The sequence below is a fragment of the Coturnix japonica genome, chromosome 4, assembly GCF_001577835.2.
Source record: "Coturnix japonica isolate 7356 chromosome 4, Coturnix japonica 2.1, whole genome shotgun sequence".
Classification (NCBI taxonomy): Eukaryota; Metazoa; Chordata; class Aves; order Galliformes; family Phasianidae; genus Coturnix; species Coturnix japonica.
Window position 1 is genome coordinate 35,590,260 of NC_029519.1, and position 27,148 is coordinate 35,617,407.

The following is a 27,148-nucleotide window of genomic DNA, read 5'->3' on the forward strand; positions in this document are numbered from 1 at the left end:
CAACAGGTTGGGAAAGAGGCAAATAGCAAAGATCATTAAATGCTCAATAGAAATGTCCTGCAGCCTGCAAGAAATCAGAGAAAAACAGCAGGAAATAATTCCTTTCTTCCTTGCTTTTTTCCTTTTTTTTTTTTTTTTTTTTTTTTTTTTTTCCCTCCAGTTTCCAGAAGATGATGTTACGTACATTGCTCTGAAAGTAATGTATGCTATTTATTTCCATGGAAACAACAACTAACACAAAGAGCACAATAAAACTACCTGACAGTACAAATCCTCACCTATGAAACACTATTTTTCAATACAGTCATCAGCACCAGTTATTCATTTTTGCCAGTGATGAACAGGAGCCTGCATGCCACACCCCCAAGAAACTGCACCAGCAGAGGTGACCTACTACTACCATCACCACTGCTGGAATGCACCACCCACTGCCTTGCTGTGCTCACACCCAATGTATGGTCTCCATGTATGTTCAGACAGTGTTGATGAATGTCAGTGGGTGCCACTGTTTCCTGCACAGAGGAATTCAACTCCACCCTTCTGTTTTATATGTGCTTCCTCTGCTGTCATCTGTCACACAGCAACAAAAAAAATGTAATGGAATACTGGTGGGAAGGTTCAACACCTACTGCTTTACCACCAACATCCGCCTCTGATGTTGAGGGCCAACATATTACAATAGCAGGCATTACCTTTGAAGCAGTTCTCAGCCTCAGTAGAAAGAGGTCAATTTTTGTCTCTGTTGCATAAGCTTGCTGTCACTTAAAGATGGCATCAAAGATGCAAGAAGCACACACATATTTCAAGCTGTGATTTTAGACCATCATAAAATTATAAGGAAAATTTCTTTTATAATTTAAAAAATACTAGAATTTTTATAGGACTCTATTAATCTATCAGCTTATGGATCTTCCATTTACAGACTAACAGCAACGCTTTACACAAAAGCGATAGCACTACGCAGAAACAAATCACAGCATATTCTATGAAATATACAACTGAAAGCAATGTTACAGAGTATATATCTTGAAAGTCACCCTTTTTACTACCACAAAATCATTGGGACTGAAACCTCCCTCAGGTTCTGCAAATATATCCTTCTCACCTGCGTGTACAAAAACATCCTATTCACTACCCAGCTACATGCGACAGCAAGCTGTATTTCATTTTTATGCCACCCATCACCAATATGAGCCTATAGAGAGAGAAAGATAGCTATGTATATATGCTGACATTCACATTCTGTAGCTCTAAATGACAGTCATCTAAGATAAAAAAAGAAAAAAAAAGAAAAGCTGAGTATGGGCATAAGCTAAAATACTGCCAAGGATGAAATAAACTTTCTTGTAGGCTGAGAAATGGATGAAGGAAGAAGCCTATCACAAAGTTGTTAATATAGTTGAAATTGAGACTAAGAATCACACTCAGTAGGGAACTTCAACCAAAAAGAGAAAAATCAATGACAAGTTCTTCACCTCAAGCTTTCCAACCAAGCGATACTATTAGAGAAACTACAGTAAAGCTGTGTCAGTTTTAATGTGAAACTTTCACATTTCAACTCAGGTACCAGTGTTCAAAACATGAACGCTCTAACAGCATTGGCTTCTCATCAGGAACATTTAAAAGATTAAAAGTACCTATTTGACAAAAAATACTTAATCCAGACTGGAAGTGGTATTCTCATTCAAGTACATTTATAAAAACAGTGAAGACAGACATGGCAATGAAAGCAAGTATCAAAGACCTTATCTGTCCACAGTTCAAACAAGTGTCCTGAAATATTCCACCACCATAATATTCTTTTCCACTATAGATTCTTGATCTAAAAAAAACCTGAATATTTTCTCAGTGTACTAAATTATATGAATATGATGATGAAATCCCTTCAGAGGAATCCTGTCCCACAGTGCCCAAGCACCATAAGCAATGCATTAGCATTTAAGTTTGTGGAGCTAAAATATGCCCCAAACAAAAGTTGCTTGAAACATCTGTAGGGATAAAATAACCTAAAAGAACATCTTTAGGTCACGTATGCTCTGACATACTCAAAACACTGCAAATCATAAGCTAAAAGGATTCAAAGAATGAACTAAAGGGATTTCATAAATATTTTCAAGAATTACTGTCAGCTTCAATATAGCTGTAAATGTTCAGTCTGATGACTAAATTGGAATATTATGGCTTATGCTAATAAAAAATTAGTGCTGATTGACTGTTTCACAAGTATTAATTAATCACTGTAGGTAAATTCAGTTCTGTGCCAGTAAGCCCTATAATTCTTCTTCTTCTTTTTTTTTTTTTTTTTAATAGATCATTCTGCATCATAGATCTTTCTGCATCTATAGAAGCTCATGTCACCGCCATTTATATTAGTTGCTCCCTTCCTAGACCCAGCTATCAATTCTAAAAGACAAAAAAGAATGGGAACAAATTAATCATCATAGCAGAACAAAGCGATTCTTTGGTCTCATCAAACCCTAGCTGAGTTTAGAAAACATCTATCTCACATGGGTGTTTCTTGAAAGCTACCAAATACTCGAGTTAAAAAGCGTTACTGAAAGTTCATTCACAACCAATGTGTACAACAGCGTACACTTAACACACAACATTTCCAGCAAGCAAAACAAGACACTTCTTCAAACAGTGAAAAGTCACAAACGATGAACAGGAAGGAAAGTGCTCATCTGGAAAAACTGAGATACCCTCTGCACCCAATCACTGTGCCATAAATATCATAAGGGAAAAGAGTGGCGTTGTGGATCTTGAAACAAGGACAGTACTTCAATACGGAAAAGTTTTCAGCATTATTTGCTGACTAAGGGGAAGTATTATCTGCTGGCTATCTTTCAAGTTAAATGTTTCCTTTAGAAATGCCAGTCTGTAGTAGTACCTAAGTAATTACCTGCTTTCCAGTGGCGCATTACTGCCAAGGACCCAGCTGTCCTGCAGCTGGACTGACTCAGGTGTGGTTTGCAGCTCGGCGGGCAAAGCAGCCGGCGGGGCCGGACTCTGATTCCTCCTATTTGTCAGTGAGTTTCTGTTAAGTGAGGTGATGGATGGGTGATGCTGTGCTGAATGTTGCTTGTGAGAAGGTGGCAAAGGCTGCAGGGTCGACTGGCCTTGGTTATTTGGAGGTTGTTCTAAGAAGAAAGAAAATTAAAAGTTCGTTATACAGTGTCTCAGCAGTTGCTACATCCAAAGCAGAATGTGAAATTCAATATGATCCTATCGTCTAATATATTTGCATATTATTTTATTAGCAGACATTCAGTGACATTCTTGAAGAGAGAGTTTACCCTTGATACACAAAGTTCTAATTAATATACAACAGATGGTAAAACTGCTTTTGGTTTTAATTTGTTTCGGGTTTTTTTTTTTGTTTTTTTTTTTTTTTAAAATCTGGTTTTATTAACACCTACGAAAAACAGCATCTGACAGATCCCCTAATGTGCCTTTAGATTTCAGTTTTTTTTTTTTTTTTTTTTTTTTTTTTTAAACAAACCAACCCTGAAATTAAATGGGTAATTTCAGTAGAACACAAAGGTTTTCAAAACGCATATAATCCCTGTAATTATTTAATGGAGTTTTTTAAGCTTTATTTAACTGCAATAAATTATTACAAGCTAGTTGCTAAACAGCAGTAGACTACTCTAGTTTAGTGCATTCCAAATAAGGCAGCTCTGCACTATGATCTGCTAATAGATGCTAAGTATTCTTTAGCAGAAGGTCACTCTGTGAAGCAGATGTTGCTTCATGGATATTTAACAGACTGAATCACATCTGATTACAACGTCAGAAGACTCATATACTTAATGACCGTCACATCCATTAGAACACAGAACAGATTTTCCAATTTCACACTCTGTAATAGAACTCCATTTTGGAGTATGTCACAGGTGATCAGACAGTCAAGTGTCCAAACAGCAGAGGAAATATTTTTTTTACTTAACCAAAGCACCCAGCACCCATAAAGCTTGAAAAGAAAACCTCAAAGAACAACAAAGCCCACAGTCAAGTACCTCCATCAATGTTAGGTTGTAACAATCTGTTCTGTGTAATCAGCAGGTAATAAATCATTGATTGAAGACAAACCTTGCCATACGGCACACCCAACACACACACAAAAAAAGTCAGGACGCTTCATTTGTATTCATTTAGAGACGACTGATGACACTTAAAAATGTAACACTTAACAAGATGGAATTAAAATTGCAACCTATTATTTCCTAAAGTAATGTAGCAAAACATAGCAATACAAATGCAAGTTTTCAACAAAGCACAAGGTTCAGGGCATGCACTTTGCTCACAGTGTAAACGCTTTCACGTGAAAGCAGAACATAATTTGTTTGATCTTCGTAAGAGATCCCCTATTTCCAACTAGTTATGACTGCAAATTGTTACCAAACCGATAATACAGCTGTACAGAAAGCACAAAAGTATCTCTGTTCAAGCAGATGTTTGCAGTAACTTGTGGGTGACTATTATAAAAATACCTTTACAGCAAGTAATTTCTCATGCTGCGAACAGACGTTCTAAAGAAGCACAAGGAATAGACATGCTGAACTTAAACAGAAAGCACAGCCTTTGGAATCACTCCTTTTCCAGGAAGCTCTCTCTCCTTTCCAGGTTTCCTCCGCAATCCATGTGATGTTTGTCATTAACAACAGCAATGCTGACTCTGTCACAAAAATAGTTTACTTAGCCAATGAAGTTTTCAACACCAGAACCCTAAGGGAGCCACAAAAAATGCTCATCTGGGAAGGATACAATCAATCAGCTTTGTCATTACCAACACTGACACAATGGGTGTCACTGCATGGGTCTGAATCCCACATTTCAATAGACCAGTTAAAGGGTAATGTAACAGACCAACACTTAACAGTATTTTTTTGGCCCATGCCTACTTAAAATTTGATTGCATTTAAATGACAATCTATTTATCTGCTGATGAAAGATTAACTGTCCCTATCCTAGCTATAAATATGTAGGAGCAGGTGCATAATATAAAAGTATAGAAGTACAGATAAAAGTACAGATCCGTAAAATGAGGTATGGACTTGCACAGCTTTATGTTCATACAAAAGATTAATTACAAGACAGGAAAATAAAAAACAAGTGACATGAAATCCTTTTCATTTGTTTACTTTCGATCATAGAAACTAACTAATGAAAATGGTTCTACAGACCCAACTTCTCTTTGTTATTCCTCTTTTTGACCCTCTTGCTTGCCAAGCCTTGTTCAGAAGCATTGCCAGGACTTTCCCTGTCCAGCTTCTACTATGCAGATTGTTATTCTGGCATTCCTCTTCTTTGATGTCTCATCTCATTTAAAATCCCAGCTGAAAAATCACTCTCAATCTCTCTCACTACAATTTAGCACTAAAGACCTAGCAACACCTTCTGCTCAAAAGGAAGCAAAACTAACGTTACTCTCCAAATTAAAGTGTAAACAAGAGGATGGCCATATGCAGAGTATCACAGATAGACCTTCCCCCTACTACTAGGGAGGAATGGCCAGGTTAAGAGTTATTTATGCCCTTTTAGAAGAAATATTTAGCTCTAGGAAGCACACAGATTACATGTTGGAGGACTCAGACTGTGTTCCTCAGCTACTCAAGCCTCTGTTCAGGGTTAAGATTATTTCCCCCAGACACTTACTATGAATCCACAAAACCCTTCTGCTTTATAACATATAAACATTTCTGACACTGAAATTACAGTGTGGTATATAAAATAAATTAGGAGTTTGGGGGATGGGCTTGTAACCATAAGGCGTAGGCTACAAGCCAACAAGAAGAGCTTAGCAAGTGCTTCTTTGCGAAGACCACACGACCTGGAAAGTGCTGTCTCGCTCCATAGGATGCTGCTAGGTGACATTTTCTAGTGTCTGAGGGCAAGTTCAATTGGCAGGGAATCTTGAGCCTATAGAGAATCAGAAACGCCAGCAGAATTTGCAATGATGTATGTTTCTTCTAATTGCATAAGAGCCACAGGCAGAATTGAGCCTAACAAGGTTAGATTTTCCTGTAAGTCAATAGAGCTACAATCTATATTCCTCTGAATTTCCTCAGTCCTGTGCTGTCCATCTGAATGAGATATCACCGAGGACTGTTCATTCGATCTTTTCTTCCACTTGCCAGATTCCCTGAATCCACCGTTTTTTCCAACGCTGCACAATTTCTAACAGATATGTCAATCTTACCGATTTCTGAGGAAGAGACAAGCATCACACCAGCCCCGTTTTGAATGCTATTCTTAAGCCTGAGCCAGGTTCCCTTTTGTTATGCTCCTCTTTTATGGAGTTAATAGCTAAAGAATTGCTTTCAGCCTTATTGCAGCTTTTACACAAAGCTACTAGGGTTTTACATAGTAACTAAACCTCTCAACATCACTGTGATGTTAATGAAAATACTCTTTTTGTACGTGCAGGGAAACTGAGGCTTAGATGCTGAGTAGTTCTTTCAGGTCTCCTGAGAAACCAGTACAGCACACTGAAAAGCATTGGATTTTTGCTTATTATAATTAAATTAGAGAATTGATAAAGACAGTGAGAGTTTCATGGGTTAGACACGTCTTCTGAGCTCTAAAGCACCAGTGACTGGCAAAAATACTTCAGCACGTGCTATAGTCAGCATGGAGACCAAACAATTCCCACTTCCCCTCTACTAGCCAGTGTGTTGGAAAACGTGAATCCTTAAGATTCCTTCTCCTTGTTAGGTGAAAAACAGGAGATGTGGGGACTTGGCAAGGACCCTCACTACAATCCACATACCTTTCATGTCATGAAGAGGAAAGAGCATCCAAATCTGCTGAATAACGATTGTGTTGAGATATTAAAAAGGTATTGTGGAAAGTTATTTGCTTAAGTTTGATTTTAAATGCTGTCTCCATTGACTCTATCCCAATGGAAGTGGCTGGTTTACTCCAAAACTAAGCAAGTAAGGTGGTCTTCTATCTGAAAATGGTAAGTTTTAATTAGAACTTTCTTGTTCTGTCTAGACTTTAATGACTATAGAGCAACACCATTCATCTTCCAGAGATTTCTGCAGAAGGGAGCTAATGTAAATTGGCTTAGCAACCAGATTGCACATTCAAGTTGTCCAGGTACTACCAAAAAACCCTCTGATTTTTAAGGCATTTGCAGCATAAGGTAACATCAGATAATTATGCTTGTCAACATACGTACAGAACTCGGTGAAATCATAAGAATTCAACTGGAAAGCTGTCTTACTACAGTTCTATGAATTTTTCAAAACATATTAAAATTGTTATTTACCCTTGGGAGGAACACTGAAGCAAATCAGCCATTTCAATTGGAGAAGTACATTATACACACACCAGCCTTTCCCTCTTTTCCAAAAAGTAATTTAGATTTCATTAATTTTATTATTTAATTGTTACTGAGTTCAAACAGCACACAAATGAACACAGAAGAATGCCTGTGCAAAAGTAAAAAGTGAGCAGAGATGTTTAAAGTACCTACTGCTATTCGGAAGACATGTGCTAGCCTTTCTGTAACAGACAGATCACTGAGACCTGTCAGTGAGTTACTCATCTAGGAAAAAGAGGTGGTTTCCATTTGATAAGGATGAGGATTCTTATTAGTGTATAATTAACATTAACTTGGAGTTTCCATGACAAACACAAAAGCAAAGACATCCATTACGATATAAACACTTGAAATGTGAAAATAATGTAATTGAGTACCTACGTCTGTGAGAGTGCCAACTCTTTCTAATAAGCTTTCTTCTTCTCCCTCTTTAGAAGATTTCTTTCCAGTGTAGAACACATATTCACAATACACACTAAGTAAGTAGCTGGACTCGAGTGAATGGCCTAGAAAACTGGTAAAGAAGAAAGATAATCCTTTGTTTCCAGGTCACTGGCCACAGGTTTGCTAGCTGCTGATTGCAAGCAATCAGAAGTAATTTCCATAAGTACTGGCTCGATTTCCTCAAAGAAAAAAACAACCCAATGCTTTCTTGGACTCAGAATTTGCCTAATTAGTACAGTGATGTATCTCCCAAGTACTATAAACAGAATCGAGATTTACCTTAGGAATCCCTGCAAACAGGAGAGTGTGGGTATTGCAGCTGCACTGTTCCCAGAGCTCCCAGAGACAGGAATTCCCTGCTGATGGAAGGGCATAACAAGCTCCCTCCTCCTGCACCACTCCTGAAAGGTACCAGACCAGTTGCTGCAGAGCTCTTTGGTCTAGACTTACCCTTTGTGAGAAACCCTCTTTACTTAATGAAACAAAAATAAAGGTTTAGAGAAAAATGGAGTATTTAGGAGGTCATTTGTAATTAGGCAGATCTGTCTTTTTAAGGAATTGCTGCTTCCATGTCACTTCCACTGCCAGGGCACGCAGGAGTCACAGTTTCTTTTCAGGTCATTTGCTACAAGCTAGAGTAGCAGTCCAAGGTTACCCACCATATGCAGTCATTTTGTGGTTAATCACAAGTATTTGGTTATTCTTATTGATGTCCAAATGGGCTTCACCCTGCCAACTGCTTTAAGAAGCCAAGCCACAGGCTGAAGCCAAGGAATGAGGTGACACAGTGCCAGCCACCACAAGAGAGCCCTTTTCGTTTTGCTGTGCCATCAGTCTTCACTATCCTTTCCTGCTTCTTTTACAATTAACAGACACACAAATGAAAAACAGCACTAACCCACCACTGCTGCTCACCTCTTGAAGCACTCTTCTGTACTAGCTCTGCATTGACAAGAACGTGAAGAGACAAGGACACTTTGATCAAGATATGCATCTGTATCTTGTGTGCGAGTGTGTATGCCATTATAATATAAGATGGGAAAAAGTCATACAAGTAGGTTGATCAAAGCAGGCCAGTGTTTGTCTCCCCGTCAGTACACTGCCTGTAGGGTCTGACAACCTGTCAGGCTACCTCGGAATGAAAATCTACCAGCAAATCTAACTGTAGGATGTGCTTCCAAAGATTGTATTGCCTTCTTCATGCATCTCAAGCTTGGAAGAAATAAAGAAAACCTGAATGTTGTTATGCACTACCCTTTTGTTCCCTCTTTTTTTTTTTTTTTCCTCTTTTAAAAACCTAAGCAATATTTCACTTTTTAAAGAGAAATAAAGATTTCCTCTGTAAAAGGAGAGACTTCCTTGACTGCAGAGAAATTAGACCAGTCTCATGGTGCACATGTGTTAATTATCTGCCAAAGATCCACCAGATGACAAGAAGAATACAAGGGGCTCCCTGAAGTTTGGTTGGACAGTCTTGAACAGGCAACATCGATATTTCCAACCACAAAATGTGCTGATAATTTCCCATATCATGTATGGAAGTTGTCTTTTACCACTTAGAAGTACACTGGAAAACAGCAATATACTGCAAATTTAAGTATAAAAATGCAGACTTCAGAAAAGGAAGACAAATATTGTTGCCAGTCTCTTTCAGCTGAATTATTCTGATGTGCTATCTGCAGGAGTGCTACTTCAGGTTACAGGTACACCTGTAATTTTGTCTTTCCACTTTGCATCTATTTAGCAAAGAATTTCCCTTCAAAAACTTCAGACTGATATTAGCTGTGCACACTCCCTTTTAGAATTCAGTTCTCTGTAATGTTTCAGAAACATTACTGTAGCAAAAAGAAGCCCTTCAGTTTCCAACAGTCTTCTCATACCTATCAAGTATCTTTTCACAAAAATGTGAAGTTTATGAAATAAACTTTAAGCTTACTTAGAAGAGAGATTTTTCTTTGTCTCTGGTATTTTTAGAATAAACAAGCCCAAAAGCTATCTACCACATATGATGTGACCCTGTGAAAACACACAAAATAACTTTCTATTTTATGGCATTTACTTTGAAAATCTGATTAAGATAGATGTCTCTAGTCCGTCATTCTTCAATGTCATGTTGTCATGGTTCCCATCAGCAAGATGCTTTAAAGGCTTTCGATTAATATTGCATGCCAGAACTGAAATTACATCCTTTGTCGTTTAGTTCTTAATGGTGCAAGTGATATCTATCAAGCAGTGTTTTATGAAGCATGTGTGATTTTTATTAGAGGCTGTTTTCACAAATCTTTTTCAGGTTTCATAAAGACTGTTCATGGCTCACAACCAACATGCCCTGCATGCAAGATCATGCCTACTTTCAAATGCAGAATGGATTTTTTTGTTGTTGTTGTGAGGTTTATCAAATGAATAACCCCTCTTTCCTTAAATCAGTATAAAATCATCTTAATTGGCAATGCAAAAACATTACTGTAGAACTATATAGTAAAAAACAAGCTAATGTAACTGTATTATTTTCTCAAGTAACAAGTTAAGCTCACAAATTCCTGTGGCTGCCTTAAATTTTAAAACGAAGGTGACAGGTAAACCCGAACATGCATCATGCTCCCATGATCCAACTATGACAGATTTTCTTGCAGCATTCACCTCTGTAAAAGAAAATGCATATAGCAAAAGTTTCTTCAATTAACTGGAAATCAGATAGTTGGGAAAGAATCTTTGAGCTTGTTGTTTACATCACTCTTTGGACAACATTTTAAGTGAAGATGGACAAAAATCAAGAAAGCTTGTATCATAGAGGACAGAATACATTTTCTCCAATATTTTTGTCCAAAGTCATTAAGAACTTTCTCTTAATGCCTGACAGAGTACAGCAACTGCACTACGGGAAGAAACACTGTTCATTGAGAAGAAAGAGGGCACTTCTTACACAGATGATGGTGAAAAGGAAAATCAGAAGAATTCTGAAAGGTTTATTAAATGTTGTTTCCACTCTCTAATGTTCACGGTGGGAAGTGAACCAGCTTACTTTTAAAACATTTTTTTCCATTAGCTGGAATCGATTCTCAAAGCATTCCAGCAAATCCACATCCAGCCTGCAGGCGCACTATTAACCCCCTCGATACACACATAACGTGCAGTCAGTATTGCAGCAAACAAGATCTGGTTAATTTACATACTGTAAAACGATGCATGCCTTACTTGTCCACAGTACTAGAAGAGATTGGTTAACAAATAGTAATGTTGTAAAAGGCCTTGGATGAGCAGAACAAAATAACCCACAAAATGCAAAAGCAATGATGATGCTCCCGGCCAGAAGGCAAGCACTTTCAGTAATAAAATACAAAACTTTGAAGGTTTCAGATTGAGTTGAGGACAGTTTAGTCACTTTCCTAAAGCTTGAAACAAAGATAAATATTTCAACGTCACTGAAAAGAGCCACAGTGAAGTGAGTTCAGCAAACAACCTTCCTAATAGTAGCCTCGTTATCCCCAGAGGGATTTATGAAGCAAGAAGAAAAAAGGAAAGTACAGAAATGCAGTTAAAATAAATTGAAATTTAACCTGCTGAGTTAATACACTTAAGATCTTGCTTTACAAGAAAAAGAAGAAAATAACATAAACCGCGAGATGGTAACCGCACACTAAGAATGAACTAGAAGCAAAAGCATACTTTGCACTCCCTGCTGTCACAGCACGTGAGCACCCTCTAGCCTCATGCCAGGCTAACCCAGACAGAGGTTACCAGGGATGCTAAGAGATGCTATTTCTATAATCTTAGTAGGACCAGAAGTCTGTGAAACAAAGCATAACCCTAGAGTAGAAGACTGTCATTGACAAATTTCCAACAATTTATCTGAGGAACAGAACAGCAGCATATACTATCGGATGTAAAACAACAAAGGTCCTCACTTGAGGCCCCAAAATGAAGTTCAGCTAATGCTATGCAGTAATTCTAAAGATAATAATGAAACAGCCAGCGGTATGCTACTGGCTGGGCTTCCCCATAGTAGGATCTGGATCTTGCTGGAAGCCCTGTATTTTGCAGCAATGTCCCAGAACAATGATGTCATTTGTCTCTATTCAGGATATAGTTCTGAAATGTGAAATCGTCTGAGATCAGATCCTCCTGCTTCCTTCTATTGGAACTAAGAGTTATTATTAACAGCTTCAGATGATATTTGCTGGCAATTCAAGAACACTGGTGACATAACATGCTTCAAGTTCACAAATTGAAGGCTAGCTTTCTAAGCACAGAATTCAAGTTTTAACTGAAAGAACATAAAACAAAGCAAAAATTGGTGAGGCCCACATTCCTGAGTCCAGCAAAAAGACCATGAGGGAAAGGAAAAGAAAAATCACCTGAGCTGCTGAATGGAACTGGAATTCAGCTGAAAAATCTTTGAGAACACAGCTCCCAAAGTGCCTGTAAAGCAGGGGTAAAAACAAGTTGGGCTATCACATTTCCTGCTGTGCTCATCCAGTACATCATATTTACCCCAAATACAGATGGCACACCTAAATTTGACTGCAACAACGGTGATCTATACATAAATGATACCAAAATTACCATGCTCCAACTGTAAGTTAAGTTCTATAATCATGATTCAGGCAAAATGACAGGGTGTTAATATACGTGCTCATTGCTTACCACATGTTTAACCGATTTGAGGCAGGGACTGCAAGGCTTGATGTATGACTTCTTAATAGATTTTCTAGCATTTTCAAGTGTTAGATAATTTTGGTTCTCATCCAAAATCATTAATCCAAAATGAGCTATGACTGTATGTTTTTGTCTTCCTATTTTATTTCTTTACACTTCCAAGAAAAACAATTTGCTAAAGCTGTTTTACTTTAGAAGCTCAGTTACTACTGGATAGCTTAAAAAAAAACCCCATAACTTTCATGAACTTGAACCTAAAAAACACACTTGCAAGTAGCAATTGCGTAATGCTTACAGCTGACAAAACTAGCACTGAAAAAGCTGCCCTTCATCCCAGTAAATAAAACAGCATTTAAAGGCTTTTTTACTACTTACTCAACCTTTTACTGACAAACGTCTGACATTCACAAAGGAGCAAATCACCAGACCTCCTCAATTCCGAGAGCCAGGGGGAAAATTCTTCTCTAATTAAGTCAACCGCAGTTTTTTGTCACTGACTTGCTAGGGTCAACGGCACTTCTTGAACATTTTGTAAATTTACAAATCCAAAAGCAGTTTGAAAGGCCCTCAAAATTAATTCATTACCAGCGATGAAATTCTTGACCAATTTCTGCATGCTCAGTTTGGCCTGGGAACATACGCTCACACAAATAAAGACTGTGAAAGTTAAGCAAGAAATGGGAAAACACAATATGAAACTTTTACGCATAACTACGTTGCATCAGATTTGAAGTAACTCAGATAAGAGGGATTCATGTTTTGTTTTGGAGGAAATGAAAAAGGAACTGGGGCAGTAAGGTGAAAGGAAAACCATTTGGAAAAAGAAAAGAGGTTGAATGAATAATTCACAGAGTAGAAGCAAAAGTGAATAGCTAAGAGCAAAAATTCTAAGAAAAATGAGAAAGCACATAAAATTTTATTGGAAAATTGTAACTACCAAACTTTTATTGAAAAAGCAGAAGTAATATCCTTTAAAAACAAAACAAAACAGTTTGATCCCAGCTTAATGATTTGAAGACAAACTCTTGCATACTACAGCTCAGGCCTAAGAGCAAGACAGAAATAAAGCAGTAGGAAAACAGATGAATTTTTGTCTCCAGATCAATTAACTGACCCTTCTGCTTTCAAGTAGAAGCAATATGTGGATCACAAAATAGAGGAACATAATAGAGAATGTGGCTTCTGAAATAGCTTTAAGTACTTTATTTCTCCTAATAGTGTCGGGAAAGAGAAATGTATGAGGGGGAGGCTTCCATATGAGTGCACAGAGGATCTATTGTTCTCTAATGTCTTTAAATAAGCTTTTTAGGCTTATGCATGAATTAGAATTCGTGCTCTTCTTCCGTATGATAAAAAAAAAAAAAAGGAAAAAACACTTTTGATTTTAATATTTTCTATTGTAATGGCAATCAAGGCTGGTTAAGTATCAATCAAAAGAACAAATTCATTAAAAAAGATCTGCTAAAAGATGTTATGGTTTTTCCAGCACAGCTGCTACCCTCATCAGAATGAAGACAGTTATTAACCCTCAGATCAAACGAAGTTTGAATTGATGAGCTGAAATAAACCCTACCTTTCAGTCTGTCTCAGTTCACGTAAGTTATTGACAAAACTCTTCCATATCTCAAACTAAAGTAACTGTGAAAATTTCAGAGGTATATGCAAGCACACAGAGTGATTCAACTTGAAGTTTGCATGCATCCACTCTTTATTTTTCAAATGCTGTGAAGGACAGCTGTATGTTGAGCAGCTTAAACAGATTGTACAGTAACTAATAGTAAGCAGTTCTGTCTAATGATGAACAAAAGCGTAGGGGAAAATTACCCCCCCCTTTCTTTTCAGAAACATATACAACAAATTTTCTTTCCCTCTTGCATTTACGTTCCAAGCGTATTTTCATGAACTAAAATAGGTTTCACCTTTTCCTGTTTATCTTTTCATTCAGTCGTACTTCTACTTCCAGCAGGTGATCTTTCACATCAGTTTCTAGCTTATTGTCTGAGCCAGGCTTCTTAAAAACAACATGGCTGATTCATGTCCATGTAAGCTCTTCCTTTTAATAAAACTGCTGTACTTCTGAGACAGACACTGACAGAACAGGTAAAAGCTAGAGAAATCACAACTCACAGTTACATCTCTTGATTTAAGTAGCCAGCTATACAGCATACCTGCGAACATCCAACAAGAGCAAAGCTAAAATAAATGTTCCTGGAACAATTGCTAAAGTAAATAAGTAAGCACAAAGTAAATCACTACCACGATACAGTGAAAAGTGACACGATTCCCTGTACACCAGTACAGAATTCAAGTTACACTCCCTGATGCTCTTGCCTCCAGGCAATTGCAGCAACAAGAAAGAGGTTGCTGTTGCTTCGAGGGTAAGCAGTGGTGAAGTAAAATCATTTGTTACAATTCTATGTCCTTCTGAAAGAATTATGAATTCTGTGTATCCCTCTTAATTCCTAAATAAAGAAATAAAAAAAAGAACATCAACAAAAAAAGATTGATCTGAAACTTCCTAACAGTAACCTAAATTCTACACAAACAGAATTTGAGTTCCAAATTATTTAATTTGCACCAAGTGTGTAAACTTCCTTTATACCTAACAGCTGTCACTCCGCCAGCAACAAATTTGGCAGAAGCACTTATTGGTAGGCAGACTGAGCACTTGTAAAGACAGCCTGCTCTCTGCGTAATGCTGCAGATGTACAAAGGAAGTTATGCTACAGCTGAGGGGGCCAGAGAGCACGCACACCAGGAGCCATGGGACATGTGGAAGCCTGGAGTACCCGGCAGCCTGCTTCCTTTTGGTTGCAGGGAAACACCCCGCTATTTCCAGCGTAATTACACCCCCTCCCCCTGAGCACATTTCCCCGCTCTGTCTGGTGGCTGAGCTATCCATGGGAACATGCCTTGCTTTTTGTCTTCTGCTGTAACCCCGGCGGTGATGACAAGCAAGCAGCATGTGGGGGTGGCATGCAATTAGGGGAGAAACAGATGGTCTCGGGCTGAGGAGCCTGATATTTAACGCGCTTTTCTAACTACCACCGGGGGCTAAAAACAAACATTTCAGGAGGGGGAATCATCTCATATAGTATTGCAGCAGAGCAAGGCAGGAAATCTCTTTTTATGTCCCTGGCACAGCCCATGGCTTAACTGCAGGATCACAAGCAGGAGAGACCCTTTGCGCATCCTCCACTCTGGCTGCCCAAACTGCTCTGCAGTACTGGCTGAAGTGCAGGGGCTGCAGCCACCAGTGGGCATCCAACAGCTCTTGGCTGAGCCTGGAATAAAAGATGTTCTAGTGATGAAGACTGAAGAGAATAAAGGCCTGCTGCTCTTCAATGGGCTCTTACAAAGCACACAAAAATGAAAATTTATGCAGAAGGGAGGAGGCAAAGGTATTTCTTGGTGCTTTGCTGAGGGGCTATCCCAAAGCAGGGAATGTGATATTCAAAGAGCTGATGCTTTGTTATGGGTCAAGTTACCTTCACTTCCCCATAAAGAGAGCTCAAGGGTAGCAAGGCACATGCAACCCATCCCATCTGCTCCCTGCAGAGCTCCTGGCAGCCCCACTTGCCTGGCATTACACAGGGAGGGTGAGAGCTGCACTTGCGCAACCATCCCCACAGTGCAAAGTTTCACAGGTTACATGCTGTGTTACAGAACGATTCATCTTCCAGAAAGAGAAAGGAACATCATAAATGAGGTAACATCTTCAGCAACAGCTACTGGGCTGCTTTAGAGTCTCAGGTGAATTAAAACTGTCAGAAAGATTCACACTTTGGAAATACACATGTAAAGAAAGCAATCAACAAACAAACAGTGAAGAATTTAAGACACTTTAGCTGCAAAAATTACTTCAGAAGTAAACGCTTTTAAAAGCTACAAACATGGACAATTAATAGCATTCTTGAAAACTGAAAGTCTAAGTAGCCGTCAGCAACTCCACCAGCAACTGTATGTTATTTACAACTGCAAAGCAAACAGATTATCAACATAACAGAAGCAACAATTAATTCAGTAGCCTCAACTTGTAAGAAAAGCAGTGTAAAGCTCTGTGTGAATAGCAGTTTTAAAATAGGTACTTTTTAGCTCCAAGCTTTCTTGTCCTCTACTCACACATTTAAATAGTTATTACCACTTAATAATAACCATAGAACCAAGTTGCCATGTTAATTTTCAGAACTTTAGGAACTAAGAACCTGAGTCCACACAAAGCCTGAAAAAGATTTTTTCCAAGATCTAAATACCAAGGAGACACTGAGTAGATGCTACAGGCCATTGTAGACTTTGCTGCAACATGTAAGAAAGAAGATGCCTGAATACACTGTCTTTCCACAACAGCATACACTGCAAGCAGAGATTCAAAAATATTTTATAGGTCACAAAAAATCTTGGTTGAAGACCTAATTAATTTCGTTAAATGTAGACTTCTTCATAACCTGTTATGTGTATTATACACTTCCACAAAGACAACAGGAAATCTGAATAATTTTCACATTCAGCAATTATACTGGAAGCCCTTTCCAAACATACTGAGCTTTTGTTCTCCAAAATACTTACTCACCTAGCAACTAGACCTCAACAGGGTGGAAGTCTAGACACAAGAAGAAACTCAAGCTCTCATCCTATGGGAAAAAAAAATGTATACTCATTCTGGAATCCAGTTGGTTGTGGCTGCTGAATACAAAACACCTGCCCTTGGCCAACAGACAGCTACACAGATGAGCACATGCTGGGTTTGAGTAGCTCCAACACATGAGAAAAGATATAGAAGGAAGGCATCCACAATGTCCTGGGCCTCATTCAAGCTCACAGACTGACATTACTCTTTGTCACTGTTTCTTTCTTAATAGGATCCTTACAGACTATTTTCTTTGCTGCTTGTGCATTGCTTATCATGTCTCTAAAACATTTTGTTTAGGAGAAAACCTTCACATAACACAGAAGCACAATTCCTACTTTAAGGCTGCTTATATGCAAACCTTACCAAAGATGGGCCACAGAAGTGCTACTAAATAGTATTCAGGGATGAAAATCCCCTGCTTGGGACACAAAACAAAAATCTGATAATACTGAGAGAAGATGGTAGCATTTCTCCAGGTTGTTCCAAGAGAAGTTTGAGAAGTTTGGTGAGCGATGTGCCGTTGCTTGTGCCCATGCATTTCTTTATGGTGTGTTTCTACATACAGCTATCTCGTGTCAGATTTCATTGCTCCAGCTGGTGAACACATCAGGGTTGCACAGGATGGGATACGTGAACACCCTTACTGGATAAATTCTTCAGATGTTTGTTCCAAACTGCATTTGTACTTTTTACAGATCTCTGCTAAACATGGGAAAAGGTGCCCAGATATTTCACAGCCAGGACTTACACTCAAAGCAGTAGACTAGCTTACACCAGTAGCTTTTTAATACTTGCTTCTCGCTGATAAAGCCAGAGGAATCTTGTTTACTGGAACGCTTACTAGAAAAGTGGACCCCAGCTAGTGTGCGACTTATCTAGATTACAAACAACTTTCACTAGAGAGATGCATTATGATTCTATCCTCTTTTCATTTGTGCACAGAGAACAAGTGTCCAGCAAGGGTTTTTCCCCAGTTACATAAAGCACTTCATACTTATCAATTACTTCCTTTAGTCATCTCACTATGAACTGTGCTTATCCCAGCCACTATGTCAATATCGTACTTATTTGTTGTTTTTGGTGGAAATTGGGAAACGCACACAAACATGCCAAAATCATTACAGAGAAAGTAAAAGACTTATTTGGACAGTACACCACAAGAAAAAATTATGAAAGAAAGCTACAGGTTCTAGTCTTACTGCTATGACTGTAAGAAGGTCCCTCCTGACGCATGTTTTTTTTTTTTTTTTTTTTCCCTTACATAAGAATGTAGTGAAATAGGAGGAGCACACAGTGCAAGGAAAGGCATTGACTCTTACAGAGTAAAGGAACTCGGGTCATCTTTGCATCTGCAGCACTGTTACAGCCCTTGGAATATTGTTTGTTCTACAGATACTTGTGCCTATGTATACAAAACCACTATCGATAAAAGTACTAATAGTACCCTAAGTCAGTAGTAGTACATTTTAATATAACTTGATGAATATCTGCTATGCTTGTGACATGTCCTTGCTGCTTACTAGTACTCAAGTGAGAAGCTGCTTGTGTCTAGAGCTGCCTGTGATAATTTACAACTCCCTGGGGATAAGGGTGCTAAGCTTTCCCCAAACCACTTTTTCTTGGCACCAAAACCAAGCAATTATAGCTACGTCTCACACTTTGTCTTTTAAGGATGTGGCATGTTTATTACTTGCAACCAGAAAAGGACTCGTGTAATGATGCTTTAAAATCACTAGGTTCAGACAAAACACCACAGTACTTGGTATAAATGAGAAACTTAAGTTTGCAAGCAGTTTCCATCTCTGTGGCATGCAATTAAAAAGCCCCAGGCAGAAAAATATACTTTTCCCTTTCAATTTTCCCTTTCAATCAACAGTTGGGAAAAAAAATTCCTACCAACATTTTGCTTCTGTACTAAGAACTACTAGTTATGGACCTGCAAATTACTAAAGTTCAATTGCAGATACAAGGTGCTATGATAAGTTGTGATTCTCAGCATCACAAGACTTCAAGAGTTGCTAATGAGAGCTTGTTTTAGTCTTCTAACTTCTTGAATTGCCATCTAGACCTGCACTGCACATACCCAACATATAAATGAAATTACACCTCAAAATGCTTAGAACTAAACTGAAACCTCAACAACCAACAGTGTGTATAAGCGTAAACAGGAAATTGGTCCTGAGTCGCAAAAGGAAAAATGTAACACTGAAAACATAATGCTGTTAAGTAAAATACATTCATTGCATCAAATGAAGGGTGTGATAATTACTAGCGCTTCCCATAAATCTGAAAAGAAAATAAACAGCCAATAAAATAGGAACAGTTTTGTAAAAGTAATTCAAGTCATTATTTGTGAAATACGAAATTATATTGGTCTCGTTAATCAGTTCAGAGTGTTTTTTTCATTCAGTATTAATGAATGAAAATCATTTCCTAGTAAGGTGCTACTTTTACAAGGTAGTTTCCCCTACAGAGTCAACGTATCCTACTTCCAGACAATGAATATGAAAACAATGGAATATTTTCTATAGTTAAAAAATTAAATGTGTGTGTGGATTTGAAGGGTTCTAAGCCCAAGATGTAAAACCTGCAAATGAACATTTTTTAAAGAAGGAAACAGTACGTTTTAATACATCCTAGGTTCCCTTCACTCTGTTATACAGGGTACTGTTGCAGCTACATGTAATAATGACATGATGAACTGTTTAGGAATTCTTCAATCAAATTTCTCAACTGATCGTAAATTCATAAGTAAAATTAATTGTTTCTAAATTATAACATCAGATGAAAAAATTGTTCTTATGAAATGGTTACTATACTCTTTATCCTTTAAGAAACGCAACTTAAATATTCGCCTAGATCTTTTGTTTTGTTTTCAAAGAAATAATAGCCGGTAGGCAATGATATCCCTTGAAGATGCAAACATTTGGGTAAGGAAAAAAGACAGCACAATGGCAAGTGTGTAGAGGCAACCACTGAGACACGTCAAAAATGCTTCTAGTAGAGTACAAGAGGATTAAAAACCACTGAAGAAAGAATAGCAAAGGATGAAAATATATATATTTTCATATATATATATATATATGAATATATATATATATTTATATATATATATATAAGAACAAGAAGCAAGGCTGACAACAAGGAAAGGACAAAGGCACCCAAGAGAAACTTCTGTCCTAGGACATAAAAGCAGCAGCTACCTCATTTTCATAATTTGCCTCAAAGAACTTATTTTTTTTTTCCCTTACCACATTCTAGACTATTGCATAATCATACTGTTCAAATTTTCTTTCCTTCAAATTAGAGTGGTCCAAATCACATTACTACAGCAATTGGAAGAGCTCCTGGAATCGGTAGTCTCCATGAATGCCACAGACACTCATCTGCTCTGCATTAAGGTGCCAGCTCATTCCCACCAAGCACTTACAGCCTTTGGAAACCACCATCACACACAGGGCTGCTTTGCAGGCTGCTGGATTTGTGCTCAGAGGGTGTGAAACTCCTCTCAGGAGAAATGCAGTTCTTTCCCTCCCCAAGGACTCTCAGGCAGGATCCCAGCTGCACTCATGGTGCCACCAGGGCAGTGCTGGGCACTTACAATAGCTTTAGCCAAAGTTTCAACACAGAAGCTAAAATGCTGGCTCTTTTTCCCCAGCACACCTAATCTCTATTTATCCACAGTCCGTCAATTTATCATTCAGCTCAAATGTAGGGAAAATGCGTCACCCCCACTACAATTGCTGCTTGATGCCACTCTAATGCTGCCATACTTCCACCTACAAAAAAGCTTTCTTCTATATGCAGTGATACCGTTGATTCCTTCTTGCTGATTACCTGTCACCTCTTCAACAAAAAAAGATTATCAAATGAGACTACCTGAACACGAAACACTACAGGGAACACAGATCCTCAAACTGCTTTCAATAATCCCTTTACGTCATTAATCTCTTTAGAGAAACCTAAAGTTCCAAAGTTGACTTCTGTCTGGTGAAAACCTCACAATATACCACATAAAAATAATACAAGGTTATGGGAAGAAACAAGCAAGATCTTCCCTTCTGAAACATCTATTTCTATTGCAACCATTACCATCAGCTGTTTAGAAACTACTGCATGTGCACAATACTACACATTATGAGCAGGAATACAAAACTGTATAAACTAGAAATAAAAGAGATAGGAAAAAATGGTTGGAGAATAGCAAAAAATGGGATGTTAACTTCTGCACAGTGAACATAAAGAGCCACTTGATTTCAAACTCGCACATGAAAAGACTGTGGCATTTCAGGTTAAGTGGGAGCATCTCACTGAGAAGTCTGAAATCAGCAGCTCTTCACAGAAAAAGTGGCCACATTTCTGGAAATTAGTGCTATTACCAGTATCAACATCTCATTCATTTCTCCTTTTAATCCTCTTGTAAGTATATGAAGGCATCCAGGAATACCTGAGCTCCCTGGGGCAGGACAAGAACCCCAGCACCCCAAAGGTTAAGACTATTTTGCACTGCTTAAACCACGTGAGATTGATACTTCTCTGTATCTTTATCTCCCATTGCCCTCTCCGCAACTGTGAACTCCCCCAGTAATCACAGAAACCACCAAGAGAAAAGTCAGCTGCTTTTCTTTTTGATCATTTTTCATCCCTTCTAACAGCTTTCCTGCCACAAGCGTGTAAGTGGGATCAGAAGCAGACAGGATGTTAGTTTTCATTCCCAATTATAAAGGAGCTAGACTTCTTGTAAGTGATCCCGTTTGTGTTTTGCTGACCCTTCTGCAGATGGCTGGAATGCACACAAGCCAAAAGAGAAGGGTTAAAAAAATTCTGAGGACCATAATAGGGATTAGAAATATTTTTTCGTTTGTTTGTGTCACAGCACAGCATATTCTATTTCTTTAATGGGGAGACACTAATATTAAAAAAGAATTACAGCATGGCTATTTTAATTATGCAAAACTGTTGGCATTTATTGCATAGGGCTTCAGAGGGATAGGAACATTGGATGGAAAGCTGATTATTTCATTAAATAGCTGCCCCAAGGCAGATACATTCTGAACAAAACATCTTTTCATGAGATATACCTGTCCCACAGAGAAAACAATAAAAGGAATGAGGAGGGAGAGGCAGGAAGCATGAGCAAGAAGAGAATGATATGAAAAGAGCCCAATAAAAAAGAGAATAAAAGAAAAGGAAGTAGGAGGGAGTGAGAAAAGAATCCTTCAAAGGAGATAGGACAAAAAAAAGAGAGAAAGGAGTAAATTAAAGGAGCACACTTAAAGGGTGGGAAGAACTTAAGACAGTACATGAGAAAAAAAAAGATAAATCTCTGAAGAGGTAAAAGGAAAACACAAAGAAAAAAAATAATCTCATCCATGCATCCTGATCACTTCAGGGAGCAAAAGCTCACATCTGTTTGCATCCATTGTATCACACCTGCCTCAGTGCTCAGAAACTGCTCGAGAGAGTTAACAAGAGGAGTCATCAGGGATGGAGCTGGAGCACTGCAGTCAGGACCTCCCTGCTTTCTCATTGACATGTTCATACCTGTTCCCTGCTCATCCTCAGCAGCTACAAGGAGTTAACACCAGCCTGGAGGTAACAACCCCTTGCTCATGCTATTTCAAGATGAGGGGTAGTACCAGAGGAAACCATCCCTGACCAGCTGCATTCACTGCTGGTGGAAAAGGAGATTTGTGCCTGGCTCACTATAAAAGATGTAAACATCTGACAACACCAAAAATTGATACGGGGTGGCGGATGAGCAGTCTCCATTATTCATTCATTTATTTTTCCCACTGGGGAGCCATACTTACGATGCCTGCTGACACTCAACAGCAGGAAATGAGCAGTGGAAACCATCATTCATGCTATGGTAAACAACGAATATACCAAGAAAAAGGGATCTAATTTCCTAGTGCCTTTTGTGGATTCAAAATTAGAGGCTTTGATGCATCACCCACTTGGCTTTCCTCACATCTCATAGTCAGTGCTAACAGACAGATAGGCAAGAGGCAACTTCTTTCCCTCCAGAGGCTCACATAGAACAGTGCAAGCAGCGCACGACTCCAGGATTATTAACCTACAAAACAGCAGCAGAGCTTTGCTCTTGGATACAAAAAATGATGGCAAAGCAGCTGTCTGATACTTATCTCAGCGGCAAGCGTGCCTTTGTCTAGAGGAAAAACTGGACTTGCACTACTACTTTTCCCTTTGCTACTCAACATCTCTCCCAAGGTACCAAACAGAAGCACAGAGGTATTGATGAGGCAGTGAAAAAGCACCACATCTTGAAGTTCCTGCATTTCATAACTCTTCTGAGTTTTTCCCAAAGGCCTTCTGCAGATGCCATCCAATTGTTCAAGTCTGTATCAATGAGAGTATACTCCTTCTCATGCTTCTGTAAGTATGTTTTAAGATCTGCTGTAATCATGGGAATACAGTAACAGGAATGTAAGCATATGGTAATTACAACTCAACTCTTCTGGGATTTGTGCCTTTATTTGCACTTGTGAAGTGAGTCAAGAATCACTACGGTAAAAAGGTTAGCACATTGATTATAGTATACTTATTATTCACCTGATTTTGCAATTTCTGGTCAGTATAAGAGAAACAACTCTACATTAATAGCCATAATAACCATCATGTAATTATTCATTCTGCTCCTGCCTATGTATTTTATTGAACTTGCAGTGGAAGCAGAATCATCTCCACAACCTTTCTGAAACACAAATGTAAATATGTTCGTATTTAAAACTGCACCTGCAAGATTCAGAGTCACTGGCTGTTTCTTTCACATATGACAGATTAAATCTGGCACAGAACACCATATGAGAAAAACAATGTTACGGTAACATATAGGATATATGTTAGCTTCCCCAACTTGCTCAGCTCAAAATTAGTAGGACAGCGTTCCTTAATCCTAGAGACAAGGAGTTAAGGTGCTAAAATTTAAGCATTTCACTCCTCACTAGACTGCATTTTAACTCTCATTCTTTAAGGAACTTTCCATGTACAAGTGGGAAAAAGACCCTGGCCAGTTGTGGTCACGTGCCTACAAAAATAAATAACAAACCAAAGCAGCCTTCACAAGTTATGATCAAATCCAAAGACACATTTCATTAACGCCAATTTTGATCTGAGTATTACTAGTGAGGAAGCACTTGGATGATTTGGGTAGGCTATACTGTTTCACTTGGACATTATTCTGCTGGCCTCCCTCCTCAGCACTAGCCATTTTCAGGTCTGGCTAATAACATACAGCTGTAGAGAGGAGGGAAGAATTTCCCTTCAGGGCGCCCAGCAAAGCCAGTACACCGTCTGAGCTCAGCCCTGCCCAGGAATGTCCCCCAAGGCCTCCCAGCCCAGAAGGCTAACAAAGCAGATTATAATAGAGGACTTTTTGAAAGCTGGAAATGAGTTTTAAAGATATCTAACCAATCCTCCCTTCCTGCCTCTGGATTTCTTAGTTTAGGTGCATAATAGCTACAATGTATACAATTACTAGAGACAACACACACTTTCATATAGAAGACTTGATTTGAGTAAGAAATCATGCGACTTGAGTGAGGAAGAGATCCCTACGTGATGCCCTGGAGCATTCTAATGACAATTATTTTGAGTTACTCATACAAAACTGTAAACAAAACCAAAAATACACCATATTACAAACCACTGATTAAAGCCTTAAGGAAATAGTCCAGGAAGGGCACCTGGACAAAAATACTGCAGCAAATTTTAAGAACAACACATTGTAGGGAATAAGTAACAACTTCGCTTTTTTATTTCCTGAAAAAATGCAACATGGAGAAGATTATCTTTGAATTATTCAGGTAAGCATGCTAACAAATAAACACAAAACACTTCAAAAACCACATCCAGAGATACATCAATGGACTTGGAAATTGAAGCTTAAAGGGAACCAACTATTTCTTCCACTGGTGAATCCTTTTTGTGTGGGCATTATTTTATCTTTGAATGCTGAGAAAATTAAAATGAAGTTTATTTCTCAGTACCAGTAGAAAATAACTATTAAGTTCATGATTTAATGAAAATCCAGCTCTTTGTACACCTCCAGCAAGCCTGTAACCATAAATAACCCCCCCCCCTCTTTTTTTCTTAAACCAATATACCATTGCTTTCATTGCTTTAAGAAGTTGCCTATCAGCTTTTCCTTTCTATTTTTATTTATTTATTTTAAATCATCCCCCATCTACAGTGCCTACATCAGAAATGGCTGAAGGAAGTTAAACCACACAAGTGTGAATTTCATCAAGTCTGTAGCTCCCACTTTGCTGTATAGTTTTGGCCAGTGAAAGCAAGTTAAGTACTTAGCTCCAAAACTCCATGTTGCACATCTCATCCTGGCAGCAATTACAGCAAGTGTCCAGCTGTAAAAACCCAATGGAGTTACTGTGCAGATTCAGACAATCAAAAGCTCTATTCATTAGAAGTGCTTCACTTGCTTCCAGTACAAGCATGCAGAGAGGGAAGAGGTACAAGGTCAGCCCTGTTCTCGCTTTTCCCCCTACTCAATAAAGGGCAGTCCTCCACAAAATTGCCCAGAAACTCAAGATTACCACTGATACTATCTTATACTGTTCCTGAACAAAGCACAGGATACCTTAACTGGGGAGAATTTTAGGGGCATATAACCAAAATCCCTCTACTTTATGGAATCAAGAATGACCAAAACACATCTTCTAACACTAATTACGAGAAACAAAACCAAAGGAAAGCTTAAGCTTTCTTTGAAACTTTCAGATTTAACTACAAGAATCAAGCGACAGCAGCTGACACATTTACTCAGACATTGCCAAGCCAACCTTCTGAATATTCAGCTATTGTAACATATGGTTCTATGGAAATAAATTCCATTTTATGTTGTTTGCAGGGGCACTGTAGTGTTAAATTAAAGCTTTACGAAAAGTGTGTGAAATAATATCTTTAAGAATATTTCATGTGCAGTCTTATGGCAATGATGGGGTGAGTTTATTACTTATTACTGAAAAACAGACTATATATCAATGCAAAGATGAGTTAGACTGATGGTAGGATTCACTGCAGTCATCTTTCCCTTTTTATTTGCAATTACCCTGCATTTACATTATTTCTGAATGGAGTTTTTTTTTTATTTTTTTTTTATTTTTTTTTTTTGGTACTAATTCAGGTTGTTCCAATACATACGCAGAACTCTTTTTCACTCAGGATGCTGCTGCTTACTCTTAAAGGATTTATATGCTAGAAAAGAATAGCAATGAAGAGGCAAATTAATTCAGTTTTCTCTAACTGTAGTAGGGGAAGGGACACCAGTGTAAACATACAGTATTCCCCAAGAGAATGCGTTTATTCCTTTGTACTAAATGATCAACAGCTTAGCAGAAAGAAACATCCTTGTCTTTTTCTTTTTTTTTTCCCCTGGCTCAGAGAATATATCTCATACCTATGAATTCTAATGATTAAAAAATTCTACCAATTACTTTGCTACATTCCACTATGCATAGTCAAGTATGTAATGCAATAAACTATGCCTGAATGGTCTGTTTACCCCACAGCAAGTTACAAGGAAAACTCTTTCCACTTAAAGGACTTGTCTCTTTGGAATGCACAAGCTGGCAAAAAGCCAGGGGAAGCTGGTGCTTAAGCAACCAAGACTGAGCAGTGCCTGTGTGCATTGCAATCTCAGCCAACCGCAGTAAATGTTATTGGAGTTTTTGTGCTGTAAAATTGCTGCTTTCATGCCCACTGCATCTGACAATAGGAATCCTTGGCCTTAGATGAGAGAGGAAGGCTGATGTGCCTTCTAGTCAGATCTCTGCATCCTTAAAAAGAAGGGTTACTACTCCTGCGTACTCCTAATGGGTTAGTGACAAAGAAATTCATGTCAATGCTACATCCAGACACAAAAAGATATTAAATGGAGAAGCCTTTTCTATGGGAAGTATAAGAGCAGAGGAATTATGCTTTAAGGGCAGTCCTGAAGCTTTTAAAATCATTGATAATATTAAAAAAGATAAAGGATATTGAGGGCTTTAGCCTTATACTTTTCAAAGCAACTTGGAGATAAGCCCTGTTGAGATTTCACAATCATC

At 38.3% G+C, this 27,148-nt stretch overlaps 1 protein-coding gene across 1 annotated transcript in view; it reads right to left on the reverse strand.

Annotated features, from left to right (window-relative positions):
* Positions 1-27,148, reverse strand: part of TENM3 (teneurin transmembrane protein 3) — a 968,340-nt gene that overhangs the window by 128,209 nt on the left and 812,983 nt on the right. Inside the window, 1 exon segment of the mRNA XM_032444361.1 lies at positions 2,903-3,140. Within this exon segment, the coding sequence (XP_032300252.1) occupies positions 2,903-3,140 (238 nt within the window).